Genomic DNA, 21,202 nt, shown 5'->3' on the forward strand with positions numbered 1-21,202 from the left:
CACACGTACATACAACTAATAATAATAAATTTAAAAGTTTATCCACAGATAATATAGAAACCATGTTTCTGAGCAGTCATCCTGAGGACTCAGCTTTATTTTCTGATTCTGGTCCTCTCCCCAACTTCTCTCCTTCTTCCAGATATTAAAGGAGTTGGGGACATCCCATGATCCCTGATGGAAAAACTCTTTCAATAAAATGACTGCATAAATCAGAGCACCATGAATGGGAGAGGTGTGGGGCCAGGGGGAACAGGAAAGGACTACTTCTTCTATGCTGTAGGCAAGCTCCAAGTGATTACACCTCCCTCTCCAGCACCTGCACCCCAGTTGAGAATGGTATCTGCTTTGGATGCTAACTAGGACTCATGGGAACACTGATTCATGTGTACAAATCACCCCTTCTCCCAGATTGAAGATCACACCTTGGTAGGCCGATCCTTTCACAGTGATGTCCTTGGCTTGCTGAAGTATTTCTTTGTCCCGATTAAAGCTTTGGGGTTTTTCCTTTCAAGCACATCTTGTCTCTGCAACTTATTCCTAAGTTGCCCTTAGAAGAGAAGGCATATCTGCCAGTGTAAATAAATCTTCTGTGGATTGTAAACCTGAAACCAAGGAAACACTTTCATAATTAGAAAATGGAGAAGATGATAAATTTAAAGAATCAGCTGGAAGAAATAACTTTTTGCTTATTAACAGTTCAAACAGGAGAAAGTCATAAATTATAGAAAAAACAACTACAGAGTTAGTCTAAACTATATTAAAATATTTAATAATTTACTCCTTTAAAACTATCACTGTAGGAACTTAGCATACCTGTAAAATCAGTATTTCACTAAAAACCTAACTTCTGTTCTTGAATACCAATGAGTTGGGAAGGGGAAACCAAAGTATGAGTAATAGAGCCACCTCCTTCCAGAAAACTCCATCACACTTTGACCCCCTTGAACATTTTGAGCTTCTCTTGCCAGTGCTTTGTTTGAATCATTAAAAGGATAGGAATGTAAAGGAAGTTAGTTTGATAGGGTCAAAATTGATAGGATTTAATACCAGACTTGTATTCATCTAAAATGACTCAGAAGAAATGAAATACTTAGCTTCACCCTCAATTCCTGCCCCTTACTTTAACTGCAAGTCTTCTTACATTTTTACTTTGAACTCTTTCTACAGTAATGTTCAGTTTATCTTAGTGACTATATAACTTAGTCTGTTGTCTCTCCATGCTTCTCAGACACTGATACTCACACAGATCACCTTGGTAGTTTGTTAGGTGAGTGTGACTTCCAAGGTCCATAATGGTCTGAGTTCCAGCATTTCTAACTAGTGTCTGGGTGACAAGATGTTGATTCAGGGACTATTCTTTGAGTGGCAAGACATGCTACCATTTCTTAAATATAGCCTTTAGTCTAAGTTAAATCTGAACTTGAAGCCAGTCAGAGTGACACAGGCCAATAATTCCAGCTGTTAGAGGTGCTGAGTCAAGAAAAGAAAGATTTTTAGGGATTTCCCAGACTACATTAAAAAAATGCAAGGCTATTGTGGGCTCCTTGGTAAACTTTATCTCAAAACAAATTATACCAAAAAGATAGGACGTGTAGCTCGGTGATAGGAAATTTACCTATCCTGTGTAAAGTCCTTGGTTCAATGTTTAGTTCTGCAAATAAAAGATACTCCACTTATATTATAAATGATTCATAGAGGAAAAACACTTCAATATTTTTTTCCTGTACTTCCTTGTTCCCTCCATGGCAAATTTCACAAGGACCAAAGGTTTAGAATAAAAGAGTCAACCAACCTTAAATTATTTTTAAATAGCTGTCAACTTATTTTTAAGGATTACAAACACTCTTCAATTACCTGAAGCCATATTTATTTTAGACACTGTCAACTCCTCCAGTCTGGACTTACTCTAGGAGCTGATCCTATGAATTGGGAGATGTTACATGGTGGCAAAGACACACTTCAATAACTTTCCATCCATTAGAGTAAATCAACTTGAGTCCAAATGAGAGTCTGAAAGAAGAAGATATGATAATTTTCCCTCAAGAAATCTATAGCTGGGCTTTGAGCCACATAACACCACTGATGGATAGAGATTTACACACTCTAATACTCTGCCCCCTGATTACCTGTAATTCACAACATTGGAAATAACATCCATATTCAGAGATATACTTAGTGTACTAGCAACACACGCCACTTCCTGTAATATTTATTGAGAGCTTACTGTCTACTAGACATCGTGACAATCATTACTGAAACCAACAGAGATAGTCTTGCCACATAACAATGGAAAATATGACAGTGGGCAGGTAAAATAATGCACCTACCTTGTTGGATCAAAGTTTCTGATTTGGCAACCTCCTCTGCCTCTTCTTGCTAACAGAATGGCCTTTCCTGTTCCCATTCCCTACAGCTTCAACAATTTAATTATACCTGGGTAAGACTTATTAAGCATGGAGAGTGGTGTGTGGCGCCCATCCCTGATAAAGGATCCCTGACGCTGTACCCGTGTGACAACAGAAACAACAGGCTTAAATGGCTGCACAGATCAGCATCTGCCTTTCATCCAGAACTGGTAAGCAAAATACCTGCGCCATCCTTTACCACAAAGTCAACTTTCAGTCAAAGGGGACATAAAACTCTCACTATCAACCTCCTCAGCTGGAAGCCTTTAAACGCTGTGTGTAACAATAGGGATGGTGTGAAGTTTCATTCAGGGGCATAAAGACCATTTTGCCATATTTTAATTTAATTTAAGTTTGTTTGCTCTTTTTTTTTCCCCAAAATGTCTTTCAACTGAGTGGTTCAAATTAAAGGCACCCATTTCTTTCCACCATATTGGTATCATTATCCTAGATTCTAAAATTTGTTTCAATCAAACAACAATGTCATGCATATTGCTGAAACTTATTCCCATGGGTTACCAGAAAAGTCTAGAGGGGGGATACATGGGGGAAAAAAAGCAAGAAACTGTAAGCTTCCTACAAATTTTAGTGTCTAGAATGATTCCGGTTCCTCTCTCTGCCCTCGTTCCATGAAAGGAGTCTTTTCCTCACCTCTGTGTGGATCCACAGATAAGATTCTCCAGGCACTGCAGGGACTGAATAAGGGAAGGTGACCGTGTGTCTGTTGCCAACTTTGCATTTGGTGCTGAGAATGTCTGCACCGCAGTGGTTCTCTAAACAAGCTACCCCAGTGCTGCTGAGTTCAATCTCAAAGTCCATTCCATTTTTCTCTGTCCTGTTCAAAGTAGGCTCAAGGTCATAAGCTTTGTCTCAGAATCTTGAGATGCTAGGAATAGCCTCAAGACTGTCTTCTCAAATTCCTGCCTTCTCACTAGCCTGCAGTCATGGGATGTCTTGCAGGCACTTTTGTGGTTACAGTTAGCTCCTGAGCATGCCTTGGGAAGACTGTTTGATTATGTTAATTGGCCTGAGTAGACCTAGCTTCCTCTTGAGTAGGACTATTCCTTAGTAGTAAAATGAGCTAAGAACTATATAGGATTGAACTCCTAATCTCTCTTCATGAAATATGACTAGATCCACAAAACTCCCATCACTGGAAAACTCCCCACCCATGGTGGAATATCAGCATGAACTGTGAGCTGAAGTAAACTGTTGTCCCTCAAGTCATTTTTATTGGTATTTTATCATAGCAAGAGAAAAGAAACTAAGTCTCCAGGCAATATAGAAGTCATGATTCTGTCCAGAGCTGACCTTAACAGAAACTCATTTTATTTGAGGGGTGTCCCCATTGGTTAGGGTGTCCTTCCTTTGATTCAGACATTTTTTTTGCTCTCTCTCTCCCCCCCCCCAGTGTGTGTATGTGTGTATGTGTGTCTGTCTGTCTCTCCTTTTTCTTTTTTTCTTTTGATAATTATCATACAAATTCTCTTAAGCCCCTTACTATCACTTCAGAAAAATACCTTAAATAATTAAAGGAGAGAGGTTGGAATCAGCTCTGTGGATCTGCCAGGAAGCCTCATCTCTCAAATACTTAACCATGTCCCAATAGTTCCACCCTGGGGAACATGTCTTTAACCCATCAGTCTTGGAGAATAGCATTCAGGACACAGCTAAAGCAGTCCCTAAGATATGTAAGCCTTAAAGAAGAAGAGAAATGGAAAGGGACTGTGGAAAACAAGGTCTTCCTTTTCAGAGTTTGACTCTAGATAGCAGTGACTAGTTAAAATTCCACACATCTAAATTTGTGTTTTAAGTGCTCCCTACGTCAGTCCTCCCCTGAGACTCTGGACTTTGCCTCTCATTCCAGTGCCAGATTTGGAGCATGAAAGTCCTCCCTATCACTGGTCCTTATGTGTCTTTTGATGGGGAAGAAATGATTTAGTTACCTTTGTCATTCACCACAGAACACTGTCTAGAGAATAATGAATGACTTGCTTCAAGGCTACCTACTTTACACAACCTTAAATATAATACAAGAGTCATATTTCCAAGGTTTTGTAAGAGTCATAATATTTTATGAAAACATATTTAAAATGCTTTAGCATAAAAGCATTCCCTTTTGGGGTAAAAAACTAACCACATTATTATATATTATATTAAACTAGCTTAATAAATTATATTAAACTAATTTATTAATAACTTCAATGATCATGGTCATATTTATGTGAAATTGTGATTTACAAGTTAAAAACCACAAAGCCATGTTGGTTCTAAGTAGACTATCTCTCACTTTTAATAAATATAGAACAATATTAAGGTCATCTGAATACCCTTGTCTATTTCTAACTAATTCTGAGCACTGGACATTTGGCGCTCTATATTACCAGATAAGGAGTTCACAAACAAAATGTGTCATTTCTAGCATTTGCCAATACCAATGAACATTCTAAGACATGGGTTGGATTAATAAATTAACAAGCTTGCTCTCTATCACACTACATGGTTTTTTTTTCTTTGCCACCATCCATGAATTAGCCACCCAATACACTAAGTAACAATCAAACTTTTTCCTTTAAATAATGTAGTTATCAGCCATATCACCATTCACTTCCCGATGAAGGAAAGCATTACAGTGAAGAGAAGTTGGATCACTTAGTTTGAGACAGAGACAAATTTGATGTCTTCCCAAGCTTCTGCTCATGTCACTAATTTAATTCACAATAGTTCCTGGGGGACTGGAAATATAATTTGCTTATTAGACCTTCATATCTCTGTTGCCAAGTTTAGTCTGTAGCTCATTCCCATATCCTCTTTCTCCTCAGGTGGACCACATTGTTTTTGAAAGCTATCAGCAGTTATTATGTATGGAAGGGAATTTCTCTCAGAAGACCCTGAAACTGGCTGCTTGTAACCCGACGGAACCACAACAAAAGTGGAAATTTGAAAAATACTACGATGTCTAATGAGAAATACTTTATCTAGTTAAACCACTAGATTCTGTGAAAATAACACAAAAACTTGGTGACTGTATTTCTCTCCATAGTAGTTTAAATTCCATTTTAATAGCATTTGAATGGAAGGCTTTTGAAAATGACTACATTTGAATCATCAAACAATAACTCAGGGAAAGAAGTTGCCATTGGGCTGCTGTTCTTCAGCTCTGGGTGGCCTTTGGAAGTGTCTTGTGTCCCACCCTGCATTGGGGTGCATACTGCAAGTCTTCCTTCCGGACTCTCACAGGTAACCAGAATTGGAAACAAAGAATGATGTCATGCCCGTGACTGCTGTCATGGCCCATGAATGGCGCTAAACCCAACCACATTCTGATTTCACCAAATTCATCTGCATGGATTCCCACACCTGGAAGACATAGCTAGCTGCACAGAGACACCACCTTGTTGAAAGAGCTCCATGTTTACCTGGCAGTGTAGAGCAGTCTGCTCAGGTCTCCATGACTCCTCCTTTTTTTTCCATGACCCCTCCTAATAGGGGGTCTTGATCTGAATGTTTTCTTAATTTGAAGCTATTGGGGGGGGATTTAATCAAAAAGGAAGAAGCCTTAATGTACTTAATTCTATGTGTTGTTTCAGCTCACTTTGTCCTCTTTCATAATGCTACAGTTTTAAAAACGTGATCATAGCAATAATCTCTTAGATTTCTGTGTTTTTAAGGTAAATGAGAAGCTGTTGTGTCTCATTGCACTGTATTAGCAAAAAATTGCACCTAACCATTGAACATTCCCACACAGAGTTAAATGAGAGGAGTCGATATAATTACAGCAGAAGTGATACTGAAAAATGAGACAGAACTTAAAAATATGAAAACAATAAAAATGCTACTTTAGCTTTAGCAGTAGTCATTTGGATGAAGCATTCTAAGAAACAGATTCTAAAACATGCCAAAGCAGACACCGATTTCAAAGGAGGAAAGTGATATAAGCAATGTGGAAGGGAGAGGCTTGTCCAGACCTGACAGAAGAAGACAGGGGATGCAGGGCTTCTGATGGGGAAGGACAGAGCACAACCCTTACTTCCATGGACCTGAGGATAACCTAGGCCTGTTGTGGGAAGCTGGATGTTTCCACATCCGAACTGATCTCTCATGTTAAGTACACCAATCCTTAGGAATCGCTGAAGAATGCTTAGAGACCAGGGTTTGTTGTAATCCTTTTGGTAAGGAACCAGATGTTAGGAAATCAATTGCCTCTCTGATAAATCTCACAGGCCAGTTGTGGGTAACAGGGCAAGAATTCAGATCTCTGGGTGTGACTCTATTGTGTGCACCGTGGCTCTTAGTTTGCCCATAGAGGTCTTCAAAGGACATGAACCAACCTCCTTACTGAAGCTGTGCCTTGCAGGGTGGCCTTGCTTATGCTTGCTGGTGGGTTTAAATACTCGCTCCCATGAAAAATAAGCATTTTCTGTCTGTTTTCCTATTTGACACATTATCCTCCAACTAATTACAAACAAGAATGACTCTGTGAATAAAGGGAAAGGAAACATTTTCCCTTTACCATTTATAGCATATGCAGCATATCTAAGATACCTCATTCCAAGTAACTGATGGTTAGAGGGATGATTAGAGAATAATTTGAAAATGAGATAATTCTTACCAAAACAGTCTTATGGAGAGAAAAAAGCCACAAGTCTTTGCCAATGGACTAACTGAATTGACCAGACAGTACTTAGTGGACCATGTCACTTTCATATGATTGAGATACCTTGAATATTCCCCTGTCCATTGGTTTGCAGAGTATGTATTTTGTCCAAGAACAGTTTCCTCAAAGAAAAGTCTTTTTAGCAAAAGATGAGTCATTCTTTGGTTAGATCCACCCTTGGATGTGAGGAAAGTAAATGTCATTTCCCCACAAGAGAGCCTTCTGTCTCCTCTACTCTACGTACTGTCTAACTGTACCTTGAAGTATTTGTTATATAAAAGCTACCTCTGAGGACTACCCATAGAACAAAGGCTTTATTTGTAACATCGTGTATCTATTTGGAAGTAAAATTGTACCAAACTTTCCACCATACATTTTCCCACTTACCCAAAGATGCAAGGAATTAGTCATGAGTTACCAATCAATCTCTGTGGGCCTAGTCTTGAGAGAAAGTTTGTACAATGCGGATAAAACGACAAAACTACAAAAAAAATGAGGGAAACAAGGGAGATAAAGTAAATGTTATTGGGTGCTTACATCCTTCTGGGGTTTGTGTGTGCTCATCTTATTGGCTTCTATACATCTCTCTGTTCTCCATATGATGACAGTGTCTACTTCTTCCTTTTAACTAAGGAAGGATATGATCACCACATCAACAATACATAAAACCCAGTGACCATTCGACCCAGTATTCTGATCCACAAATCCACTGCCAACGTTTTAAAAATTACTATTAATGAATTATTTTATTTATTTACATCCCAAATGTTGTCCCTTCCTGCCCTCCCCCCCATAGAGTTCTTCCCCTATTCCCCCAATTTACCTCCGAGAAGGTGTCCCCTGGGGTATCCCTCCTCCTTGGACTAAGCCACCACCAAAATTATACACAGGCTGGTCTGAAGTCCCAGCATATATGTAGCAGAGGACTGCCTTGTCTGGACTCAGTGGGAGAGGATATGCCTAATACTGTAGAGACTTGATACCCCAATATTTTTTAAGAAGCACTGTCCCCCCCAATATTTTGAAGATCAAAATGAATATAAAAATTCTACTACAGCATCCTTTAATATAATGACTAAGCTTTCGTGGAACACCCTGTGGTCCAAGAGAATTCTTTGGTAGAAAGATGGGGCTTTACGTTTCCTTGACTTGGCTTAAGCTATTGCCTTTCTTAGAAATGTGCCTATGTGTCTTGTCAACTTGAACACAGGGTAGCCTTGCTAATATTTGACAGAACTAATCTGATGGAAATACAAAGGAGTTAGAGATAGAATGGTAGGAGCTGAAGGGGTTTGCAACCCCATAAGAACAATAATACCAATCAACCAGAGCTCCCAGGGACTAAACCACCATCTAAAGAGTACACATGGACAGACCTATGGCTCCAGCCACACATGTAGCAGAGGATGGCTTTGTTGGGCACCAGTGGGAGAAGAAGCCCTTGGTCCTGTCAAGACTTGACCCCTCCCCACCCCCAGTGTAGGGAAATGTCAGGGCAGGGAGGCCGGAAGGGGTGGGTGGATGGGTCGGGGAGCACCCTCATAGGGTGTCAGGGTGGGGGTATGGGATAGGGGGTTTATGGGCAGGAAACCGGGAAGCGGGATAACATTTGAAATGTAAATAAAAAAATCCAATAAAAAATTTAAAAAAAGAAATACTTCCTGAATACTGGAAGTACTTCCTCACCCTTCAGCACACACAGCAGCTTTCTCTTTCACCACTTATGCAGAGCTCCCCCCCTTCCTCTCCCGTGGGATGACACAGCTGTTGTTGCTACAGTGCTGTTTTATCACGAGCGTCAAATTTTCTCAGTTCTGCTTGCTGACATTCAATTATCTGTCATTCACGGGACTGCAAAACCACCCTGTGCCATGATCGCAATGCATCACTAGCTTCCCCCGTATTACGTTGGAAGCACGCTTGTAGATGTTAGAAAACCTTCTTTCTAGTGTTGGCTTAAGGATCAGAGAGGGTCATGGACATCACTTACAGTGGATAAGACTTCAGCATTCCCGGCCTGACCTGATTTCACGAATGGTTTACTATGATTTTCAAGGAGCGCTCAGACAAGGTAAGGAGGTTGAGACAAGCCAGGGAGCACCAGCTTGCTTCTTGTTGCTAAATAATTCTACTTTTATTTTGAACACAGCCAAGAAGTCACATCTCATACAATGACCTTAATAACTAGTATAAAACCCACAAAACTATACAAAATAAAAGAAAAATTATAATTGAACGCTTAAACTCTCCTACGTTTTGTGCATGTTTGTCTTATTGGCTTGTATACATCTTTCTTCCTCTCACATGATGATCCTCTTCTTATACCAAGAAGATCAACATCAACATCAACATCAACAATAGACAAAATCCAATGACCATTCTATCCGATATTTTCAAAAGTATTTCCACTACACAATGTCACAATCATTCTTTTTTAAAGTTATAAGGTTATCAATATAGGTGAGCTCAGGTAAGACCCTGGATTACAGATTAAAAATAAGGAAATGAGTTTGGGTAAAAAGCTGAAAGTCAGAAAGTCAACCTTGGATCTTTCTAATTGAGCAGCTGACGTGTAGATGTCTGTGAAAACCCTCGTAGGTCTTATAATGGTGTACAGCCTTCATGTGAGGTAGGACTTTTGCTTTTCCATCTCCTGGACCAAAGTGACAAACAGAAATGTAGAAAGCTGCTACTCCATGAATCACAGTACCAACCTTCCTTCCAGTCTTTAAGCAAAGCTGACACTTGGTTCATTGTTTAACAGAAATGGGAAATAAAATTTTTAAAAAATCCCTTCAATTTAAAACAAAAACAACAGCTTTTAACTTCAACTCACTCTGCAGATTATGTCATAAGAATTTTACAACAGCTGCACAGGGTATCCGGTAATTGTTGCAAGCCAGATACCTAGACGAAGAAGAAATGCTAACCAGAGCTATTGTGCAAATGTTTATTTTTTGACATATGCTCATTCCTGGACATTTTGCATAAGCCACATAAAGTGTTATAGTCCTTTCTGAGGCTTGGTGGGTGGTGTTTCAAATGTTGTCTGTGTATGAAAGACAGTAAATCAACTCCGTGGTGAAGCAGATTTAATATCTCTGTTTTAGCCTGAGGTGTTAACTGGTAATAGCTGTCTCCATCAGGATCCCTTTTCAAGTTCATGTGAGTCTTCTCTTGGAGAAACAAAATGAAAATTCCCATTTTCCAGCATGCTGACTGACTTTGAATATGCAGAGTTCCCAATAATGGTGATCACCATCACATGAATGTAAGTAAATTTAATATATATTGACAGATAACTAGTCAGTTCAACAACATTGATTACAGGTTCACAGATAAATCCTTTGTATTAGATGTTGAAGTTAAAACTTTTGATAACATAATAAAATAAATATTTTAAGCTTTCCTTGACCATGTGAAGACGGCAGTTGAGAGAACAAATGCCTTGTGTGTAAACATGCATTGTGTGTGTGCATCTATTCCATACATTAAATTGGGAAGGGTTAAAAAATCCTTAGGTCTCTTGTTACAGCACAAAGCAAGCAAGCATCTGGAGCTCTCTGAACTCAAATGCATTCCCTTCAGGATCCTCTGCAGGAAGAATTTCAAGTAGATTTGCTCTGCCCAGTGTCTCCATTATTGAAAGTCACATAAAATTACATTCCTGGAGTTTGTAGGGTTCTTTAAAAAAAACTGAGAAGGGTTTTCTAGGTTTATACACTAACTGTAGGAGCTGCTCATTCAAGAAAGAAGGGAGAGGGGCACGAGAAGGCCAAGGAAATGATTTTCCTATTGATTTCCTGAACGAGTTTGGAAATGGAAGCACAACAACAAAACATAGAAGAAATATTTGGGTTAACTTTATTTTTCTAGATAGCTGCTTCTTTTGCCTCTGATACACTGAGGTTATTCTAGGAAAGGAATCAGATGCACAAGTTTAATTTTACAGGAAAAAAATTAAAATTACATTCAAACTTCATTTTTATTATTCTCCTGAGCTGGAAGCGAGTTACTAGCTGTCACCAATTTGTCTGGTGTTTTACCAGTTATCTTGTGATTGACTTCTGGTGCCCACTACACGTGTGTGTGTGTGTGTGTGTGTGTGTGTGTGTTTGTGTGTTTGTGTATGTGTGTTTGTGTGTGTGTTTGTATGTATGTGTGTGTTTGTGTGTGTGTTTGTATGTGTGTGTTTGTGTGTGTTTGTCTTTGTGTGTGTTTGTGTGTATGTGCTTGTGTATGTGTTTGTGTGTGTGTTTGTGTATGTGTTTGTGTGTGTGTTTGTATGTGTGTGTTTGTGTGTGTCTGAGTGTGTTTTGTGTGTGTTTATGTGTGTGTGTTTGTGTATGTGTGTGTTTGTGTGTGTATTTGTGTGTGTTTGTATGGGTGTGTTTGTGTGTGTCTGTGTGTTTGTGTGTGTGTGTTTGTATGTGTGTGTTTGTGTGTGTATTTGTGTGTGTGTTTGTATGTGTGTGTTTGTGTGTGTGTGTTTGTATGTGTGTGTTTGTGTGTGTGTTTGTGTGTGTGTTTGTATGTGTGTGTTTGTGTGTGTTTGTCTGTGTGTGTGTTTGTGTGTGTGTGTTTGTATGTGTGTGTTTGTGTGTGTTTGTCTGTGTGTGTGTTTGTGTGTGTTTATCTGTGTGTGTGTTTGTGTGTGTGTGTGTGTGTGTGTGTGTGTGTGTGTGTGTGTGTGTGTGTGCTTGGCTCAGCCTTCCCATGTACTGCAAGAGTTGAACACACATTATGTTCTTCATAGTATATCATGACCTGCTATTTTAATATGGGAAACTATAACATTTGGCATTAGATTTTATAACCCTGTTATTATAAAGCAATGAAAGTTCAGGCTTCAAGAGAAGTGGTTGCTTTTATCATATCATTAAACATAGTTCCTATTTATTATACTCTAGAATTTCATCCTTCTCAATAATTACTTATTTTAAATGTTCTCCTTGATCACTTTGAAACACTTAATGTGAGTTGGAGGTATACCACAAGTAGTACCATATGTGAAGTGCAGAAATAACACGACAAATGTGTCAGAAGAGCTTAAGCGCATTACCTTGAGGGCTACAACGATAAATGTGTGTTTTTGATATTGTTGATGCCAATATGCATCTAAGGCAAACTCTCATTTTCATGCGCATTATGTATCTAACCACCAGAAGGGCTCACAGTTTCCCATATAATCATTTGAAGATCTTCTAGACACAAACAATGTACATTAATTTCAGTTAGGTATTCTCTTGATTTTTGTAAAGTGAATCGATTGATTCTCTAAAGAGCTGCTTCCATGAAAAAAAATTCTCACTAAATTCTAAAGAAATATAGGCTGAAACCCTGAAACAAAGAACACAAACTTTTATTAAAAGGATATCAGACAAGGAGGTTCTTTATTTAACAGCAGGTAGGTAGGTTGATAATAGGTAGACAGGTAGGTGGGCAGGTAGGTAGATAGATAGATAGATAGATAGATAGATAGATAGATAGATAGATAGATAGATAGATAGATAGATGATAGATACTGAACCAGACAAATTTCATGTCTTTAAATATAGTATTAAATTAAAAGGAAATTTCATTTTCACAAAGACAAAAGGCTGTTGTTAATTCCCATTCATCTGGCAACAAAAGATAATTAAGTCATTTAAGACATGCCAGCAGTCACACAATCCCCATCAGGTATCAGGTACCAGAATCCTTCCCACTCCTGAACCTTGAATCACAAAATCTCAGCTAAATCTTCATGAGTGGGAATCAATTGATAATGACCCAGATGAGCTTAAACTATATTAATATGTCCCATGCAATCTAAACAAGACCTTTGTTTTCTTCCACATTTCACAGACCCAAATGTCCACCTACCACCACCATGTTATCCAGGTGTTGACTCGGGCTCTGCAGTACTGTGATAGGATATGGCAAAGTATAATAATACCAAGGAATGTTGCCAATGCTCTCCTGATTCTGCTTTGCTTCATCCAGGAGTGTAAATGTTATCCTAGTTGAACATTCCTTAAGACAGTCTTTGTGGGCAGAATGTTTCACAGTTGGTAAATTTTGTGGTAAAAGGACACAGCTGAAAATCCTAGGCTATGGAGTATCATAGAAGCTAATAGCTTTATCACACCTTTAAGAATATACTATCCATCACATGTAAGCTCTGTAATAACACATCATCTCCATCTAACAAACCAACTGTCACATGGGTAGATCAACAGCATAGTCCTGTTACATAAAACTGGGCTTTGAGGTTAAGTAGAAAATGCCAGAACTCATCAGGAATCCAAGGAAGCATACAGGTTGTCTCTATAGAATAACCAAAGGCTCTAAATTAAAACTGAGAGACTGTGACAGTCTATCAATCTTCTAGCCAACTTTATCAATGAAGACAGCATTTCTCTCATTTTACTCAGAAAATGCACATTTGTCCTAAGTGAATTTAGCAGGCTCAACACTCTAGGGTACCAGTTCTTTTACTTGGTTGGGTTGTAAAGGATTGCTTTGAAGAATAAAAGAAGCAGGTTAATTCAAACTTGAGTCTTTTAAATTCTCCATAATAGTATATGATACTATGGAAATATATTATGTGACCAGGAAGAATTAAGGAAGTTGTCATGAGACTGTGTGGGATTTGTTACACATAAATAAGCAATCGCCTAAGCAGGACCAGCCCAGGTTTTTACACAAACTGAGAAGGAAGCAAACAATGGGACGAATAGCACAATGAAGGCTGTATTACAGTCAGACAATGAGGAATTGTCTTCCTATTTGGAACGAAAAGATATTTTTAATCTGTGGTCATGGAAAGTTCAGAGCCATATATACAGAATCACAAAATGATAATTTGTGGAGTAAGCTTTCCGAGAGTATAAATACACTCTTGTCATAAATATGCAATGCTTTATTTGACATGTTGGCTCCGGTGACACTCCACAGGTGCAGTGTTAAGCTTCTTGATTTGGGCTTTGGTCCAATAAATTAAATATTCCCCATGACTATCAGCTTTTCCCCTAAAAATATATGCTCACACTCTACTTCTAAAATAGTTTAAGATAATTATTTTTCCATTTTCATAGTAACTAGTACAGTTATGACTGCCAATGTCTCTCATTTCTAAGAAGAATAAAAACAATTTTAAGATATTGCTAATACAAGAAGGTGCGGTAATGAAGTAAGGCATTTTCTTAAAGTTGTGCTAAAATTGCCATTTTTATTTTTAATGATTTCATTGTGCTAGACAAGACTTTGTTTTCAGTAACAAAATAAAACCATCCAATACAAATCTCTAATCTGTGGCTCACCAGTCATCTAGGCTCTCTCTGGATCAACTTCGCAATGGGTTTAATTCATGTTGCAAGCATAAAGCTGGGACCAGCACTCAGCAAACAGAATTCTGACTGACAATTGCTTAACCTTTTAGTGAGGAAATTCACTGAACAGTTGCAGCTAGAAAGGAGATCTGCTGAATTTTTACTCAGTAGATGCCAAGGAAACCTACTTAAGATACAATATTTTTTTTATAATAAATAGAAAAGAAAAAAAACAGGATCTATAAAACCATGTTTAATGGAGGTGGGGTTTAATTTTAGGCTTCTCATTGGCCTGAAGAAAGAAAGACACCAAAAGAATTATGAGAATCACGTCTACTATCCTCGTTCCCTTGACTGCCTCTCTTACTATTACTGTTTTTAAATACAAATTCTACCAGGCTAGGCTCTGGGACAATGCTTACCTGATCCTATATTAGTTATGCGTTTTTTAAAGCAAAAACCCAGGAATGAATTTAAAGCTTGTTGGTTTGAAGTTACCAGAATGTGTTTGGTCTATGGTTATTTCCACATTGCTTTATGGTGAAAAAGATACTAAGCTTGCACATCTTGCAAATAAGGCAGTGGAAGATATCTCAGTGGAAGGAAGTTAGAAGTTAGCTTCTCTTTAATGCTCCTGACATTTCTCAGTCCCAGTTAGTTTATAAGTGCATCATTGACTCAAACTCATCAATTCTCTGTTTGGTGTTACCTTTCCTGATTTTCCGATAGGATATCGTGTTGTATCTGGAATAAGAATTCCTGGCGATATCTCCCTTCTTTCCTAACACCAGCTGCTCATCGGGGGTCCCAGGCTGGGAACTAGGGCTGCTTAGTGGGGAGTCCTCCCTTGCAAGGCTTTCCTCTTTTAGTGGAGAACCTTCTCTGTATTTTCTCTTAAATTCTATTACTCGAACTTCATCTTCACCTTCGTCCTCAGCACACTCATCGACATCTTCCTCATTTATTTCTTCATTCCAAACTTCTTCTTCCTCATCGCATTTAGAATGCAATATGTCAACTTGACTAGATTTCTGGAACCCCAGCCATTCAATTTCAGTTGCCTGGTGGGCTGCGCTCTCATCTTCTCTCTGCTCTAGATGTTGGTGGACAATTCTTTCCTTCTGTCTACTCATGTCCAGGTTATGGCTGTTCAGAGGGATCTTCTTCCATGGATGCCCTGCAGCAAAATAAACTAGCGGGTGAGACATGCTGGGCTTTCAGAGCACCTAACTGCTATTTGGTAATACTCTAAGCCGTTCTTCTGGACACAGAGATTCCAACTTGTGCCATCTGGACTGTGACTTGAGGTTCCCTGATAAGGTCTAGACAATCAAATAGGTTTCACAGTCAAAAGTGTTTGCAAAACATTGCATTTCATATAGTTAAATAATTATCTCATCATTTAAGCTTTTAAAATGGCAACGAGTATTATGTGTTTTCAGTAACATTTACAACACAACCTCCTTTGACTGGAATTCTATTGCCATTGACTGCTGTGTTTAGAAGATTAATGTTCTCTGAGGCACACTAAAAATTCTTCTCTTGCAAAAATTATATGTGTGTTTATGTATATGTGTATGTATGCAGATCACACATATGTGTATATGTATATATGCTATATGTGTATATATGTACACACTCAGTAAAACTGTTTGGATTTACTTCACGTCTACAAATAGATCCCACAAGGACAATGCAATCAATACCTTAGGCTAAAACACATTATTCCAGTGTGTAAATGATATCTGCCCATGTCCAGTCAAACTCAGTCATAGATACTGTCTCTATGTGAAGTTAGAAAATGACTCAATGGTTAAGAGTACTAGCTACTCTTCCAGAGCCCCAGGGTTCAGTCCCAATAGCCACGTGGTATCTCACAACCATTCCTAACTCCAGTTCCAAGGCATCCAATACCTTCTTTTGGCTTCTGTGGGCACTAGGCATGCACGTGGTACCCAAACACACATGCATGCAAATCATTCATATACATGAAATAACACCAAATTTAAAAAAAAATTAAAAGGAGTAAAGGGAAGCTAGAGAGATGACTTAGTGGTTCCGGGAACTTGCTGTTACAGAGGAACCCGGGTTTGGTTCCAACACCCACATAGTAGCCTACAATTCTGTGTAACTCTAGTTCTGGAGGATCTAATGCCCTCTTCTGGTCTCCAGGAACCAGGTGAGAAATGAGGGCACTAACATACATGCAGACAAAACACTCATTATACATAAAAGAAAAATAAAATATTTTAAAAAGACCCAGAAGATCACAGGTCCCTAGGTACTCAGAACTCATGAATTCATAAGTGAGCCACTGGGTCATACACAACATGGCTTAGGCTCTCTACTGACTTATAGAGATCCAGATCTAAAACTTATGTTGGGCTTGTACACATATAATGTTAGGTTCTTCTTTTCCCCAAATGACAGCAGAGTAACAGGTTATTTGGTCCCATGTTGTGGCTTTTAGAAGATTTAAAGAACTATAGTTTTTTTTTAAACAGCTGGATCATATTAACACATGCCTCTAGCATTTCTTAATGTATAAGAATGAATGGCAAGAGAGCAGAAGTTTTTCTTAATATGCCCACATAGCAGGCTGATGTGGAAAATGTTACCTAAACCATAGAGAACATGGCTACAATGTGTGGCTTCACTATTCTCTTCCTATGCCACAAAAGCCTATAAACAAGGTGAACGGTCGTTGCCAACTTCTTTCTCCCCCAACAGTTCTCCCTGTAAGGCTGCTTTTATCAAAAGCTTTTATTTCTTTCTCTGAGTCCAAGATTCCATGGACCATGATAGAGGCACAAGCATGAGTTACCATTCTCACTCCTAAACTACTGCTGTCGGTCCTCCACCTGATAGTCTTTACACTGCAAATAAGTGTACACTGGAAATTGGGTGATACTGGGCTATGATTTGGTGTGTTCTCCCAGCAATAAAACAAAACAAAACAACACATGCACACACACACACACACACACACACACACACACGCACACGCACACGCACACACACACATATACACACACACACATGCACGCACACACACACACACACACACACACACACACACACACACACTGATTTTCATTCATATTCAAAACTCAGGCCCAAGACTATCAAAATCATCCTTCCATTTAAATTGATTAATGTTTTTTTTCCTCAATATTTTTAGCATCTGATTTTTGGCAGGCATGTTTCCTTAGTAGACTGCATAGCTGTTTGCCATTTTAAAAGGAAAGGCACAGCACCTCTGTCACAGAGCTGAAGTGTACTGTGTTAAGAGGGAAAGGGCGCCAGCAGAGGCAAATTCACTGGTGACACCATGTCACATAGGAAGAGAGCCCCACTCCTCCACTTGATTGAAAGGCAGTCCTAGTAACCTTTGTTTACAGTGGATCTCATTACTGATAAAGAAGTTATAGGTGGATGACTGAGCCCTGCTTTGATGGACTAGTCACATTAAAAACAGAAAGACCAGAGCAACTAAATTATGTCATTCATTTTGTGGGGTCTTAACTTTTCCCTCCGCCTGTCCTGAGATGGTCTATCTGTGATTCCTCTGTGATACTAGCAACTGCTCTCCTATAACTGCTTACATGGTGGCCAGCAGAGAGTCTGGGAATTGTCTAGGCAAAGGGAGAGACTCTGAAATTCCCAGTCACCACACTGTTCTTCACATCTGTTATTTACCTGGTCTTCTCTTGTCCCTTGGGATTTCCCCTTTGTTTTGCCTGGTAGGGTCCTAAACTAAATTGGTTAGGTGCCACATGCTGCTGGCTTCAATTTGAAGATAAGCTGTTTACAGCTTCTAGAGAGGGAAGGAATGATTAATTAATAAATTCTATCCTGCGCTGAGCTCAGAAATTAGTTGAATGTAAATATCTCCTTAGAAGAAATATTTAGAGGATTTTGTAGCTTGGTCTACTGACTACTTGAAATTTGGCATTGTTGCTTCCTTGGTCTTTTTCTCCCACGGTTGTGTAAAGATCACAAAATGATTCTTACCACTCCAGGGCATGTTGTTTTTCTATGTTTTGGACAAAAAATAGTTAACTATTCTGTACTTCTTTCAGATATAATTTTCCCACATAGTAGCTGGTTTTATAAAGTTACTTTAGATCGAATGTCAATAGGAAACTTTAGACTAAACCTGTTTCTTAACCATCGCAGAAGCTGCCAGACACTCATGAGAACGCTTGATATAGTGGGCTAACCTACCAAGGTATAGCTATTGCTTTGCCATGCCAGGCAGTCAGACTGACCCATACAATTCGGGACATGAGCCATCTAGAAAGCTCGGTAAGGTGAGGCATGACTCAGGTATCTGCCCTTAGCAGCTTGGAGATTTTGAAATCACTGTTTGGGACTGCTTCTCTGCAGCACACATGCAATACACACATCTTATGCAATGATGTCATATCCAGCCAGACAGTTATGTTGGGAGACTAAGATTCCCATTACCTTCTTGGAAAACTGTGTCTTCTGCACTTGTTTCTTGGAGAGACAGATCTTGGATGGCCTGGTGAACAACAAAGAGGTTCTCCTCTGTGTTTTCTAGGGAGAAACACAAACAATGTAACCATTCCAGTACGTATGGTTAAAGGTCCACAAGTCATTCTATTTTTCTGATTCTTTTAAAATTTGATTGCATTTGTTTAATAATTAGTTTCCACAATGATAACCACTCAGCTGATATATGATAGATAGATAGATAGATAGATAGATAGATAGATAGATAGATAGATAGATAGATAGATGGATGAAGACATCTTTAGACTTATATAGAAAGGGATCTTATAATTCTGAGCTCTCTTTTTTCAAACAACAGTGGATCTGTGCTTCTAACAATTATAGCAGTAGTTAACATTGGATTGCTAGTTAGAAATTATGTAATAGCTCAATAAAGGAGGCTACTTTTCTTCAGTTTTCTTCTAGTGAAAACAGTCAGGGGTTCAGAAGAGAAAACAGCAGGACTGCTGAGCTATCAGAGAAGCCTAAGTTATGAGTCAGAATGGTAGGAAGCCCCCATTGAGAAAAGGGACTGTATTTCTTGGGTTTAGCTTATTAATATAATATTAGTTAATACAGTTTTTCCAAGAAGCTTGTAAGTCAAAAAAAATAAACTGAGAAAAAAGGAATACTTTACCATTGAGAATCTTCTCATCTTCCGACCCTCTGGGCAGCACGTTCCCTTTACTGTTTCCACTTTCTTCTTGATTTTCTTTTGCAGGTAAATGTTGAAGACTGGGTTCAACCCCATAGTATGTCTGGGTCTCATCTGCATCAGTTGTCTTCCTGGTTTGACTGCTAGGCTGTTGGCCATTCTCAGGTGGTCTGTCCCCATTGCACTCCGAGCCACTCAGTGTCACAGGAGTATCTGTCATGATGTTCCCTTAGGTCTGAGTTAAGGAAGCAACAGAGAAAGTATGGGAGCAAATATTTGATAAGCTCTAATGCTGTGGTTCCTACAGTTCTAAAACCAAACCTTAAACTCTCAGCCTGACATGCAATGGCAAGATTCTTTCTAAAGGTTTACAGGGCTCGGAATGAATATGATAGGGTTTGTCAGTTTGGTTACCAGCCCGGGAACAAAATCCAGCCAATCAGCAACATCCCCACCACCTCACAGCTCCAGTCTCAGAATTAATGTTGCCTTTGATTTGCATAAACAAGCAATCTGAAGCAATCAGCCTTTTGTGTTGGCATGCAGAGGGGGACTTGCCGCTTGTCAGTCCCCCTCTGGGAACAGAGATTTTTGTCCCTTTCCATAATGGCCCATTGTAATTTTCCTTGTAACAGGAGCCACAATTGTTCCCAGACTTTAATCCAGAGAGAATGACCACCTTGAGGCACATTAGTTCTGTGTAACCAGCTTAACATTTCCGAACAGATTTGGTTCAGAGGAAAACCTCAGCTATTTTGCAGTAGACAATGGCATCATTTCTCATCTATTAAAGAATAAAACCAGCTTTTCAAGGACCTGTAAACATGACAACTTGAGTGTAAATGACTTTGGCAACAGATTTCATTGTGTGCTCTCAGGACGCTGATTTTCCAGTTTCTTCACATCTATTAAAATACTGGTATAATTTTCCCATGAAGTTTTCCCTTGCTCCAATCAGAATTACCCTTTGCATTTCATACTGGTATTTGTGATGCAGTCTGCCCTCCAGTGATTGGTTAAAACTAATTTGCTGTTCACTCCCCTTTTCTCCTTTAAAGGAATACATTCTCTCTCTTTTCTGGAAGGCTCAGTCCTTCCCAAGACCAAGTCCTTGGTCCAAACAATGTTTCTGAGCCCTCAATTTCTGGGTAACTTGATACTTCCCTAACCCACATTTTTCCCTTTAGACCTTATTTGGTTATGATTAAGTAATTTTACAGTGATCACTTTTTACCAACTCAAATCTAAACTTCATCTAAGCAGGGTAAAAAAAGCTCACTTATTTTTGTTCTCAGCATGCACCACTCACCTTGACCTAGGGAGGCAAACATCCTAGAAGTCATGAAGACAGTCTGAAGAAAAGCATTTGTCCTTCCTTTCAATTATCAAACTAGTAGACAGTAGACCACAAGGAACTGGAACTTCCTTAGGACTTTCCTCTTGGAATGAGAAAATGGCTAGAGAAGCCTGGTGCCAGCCAGAAAAGGCACTTGTCACCCAGGAAAAGTTTTCATACAATTCTGTAAAGCTATTAGACCACCTTTCAGGGGGCACTGGAACCATGACCATGGCAGGTAAAACCATGGATTGGCCAACATAGCAGCAGTTAGACATAGTTCCCATTTAACCCATAGGTCATGTTAGCACCTCA

General features: G+C 39.0%; 2 protein-coding genes across 2 annotated transcripts in view; one reads left to right on the forward strand and one right to left on the reverse strand.

Moving 5' to 3' along the window:
- The window catches only part of Galnt5 (polypeptide N-acetylgalactosaminyltransferase 5), a 46,495-nt gene extending 40,517 nt beyond the window's left edge, over positions 1 to 5,978 (forward strand). Inside the window, 2 exon segments of the mRNA NM_031796.1 lie at positions 2,417 to 2,578; positions 5,231 to 5,978. Of these exon segments, the coding sequence (NP_113984.1) occupies positions 2,417 to 2,578; positions 5,231 to 5,371 (303 nt within the window). The 3' untranslated portion in view covers positions 5,372 to 5,978.
- An 8,280-nt stretch (positions 5,979 to 14,258) lies between these two features.
- Ermn (ermin) lies at positions 14,259 to 19,923 on the reverse strand. Its single transcript, NM_001008311.3, has 3 exons — positions 19,534 to 19,923; positions 18,849 to 18,941; positions 14,259 to 15,555 (listed from the first exon to the last, which is right to left on the reverse strand). The coding sequence occupies exons 1-3, from the start codon at positions 19,769 to 19,771 to the stop codon at positions 15,038 to 15,040; spliced, it is 849 nt and encodes a 282-aa protein (NP_001008312.1). The 5' UTR covers positions 19,772 to 19,923; the 3' UTR covers positions 14,259 to 15,037.
- Positions 19,924 to 21,202: the final 1,279 nt, after the last annotated feature.

This window comes from Rattus norvegicus, chromosome 3 (genome assembly GCF_021556685.1).
Source record: "Rattus norvegicus strain SHRSP/BbbUtx chromosome 3, alternate assembly SHRSP_T2T, whole genome shotgun sequence".
NCBI lineage: Eukaryota > Metazoa > Chordata > Mammalia > Rodentia > Muridae > Rattus > Rattus norvegicus.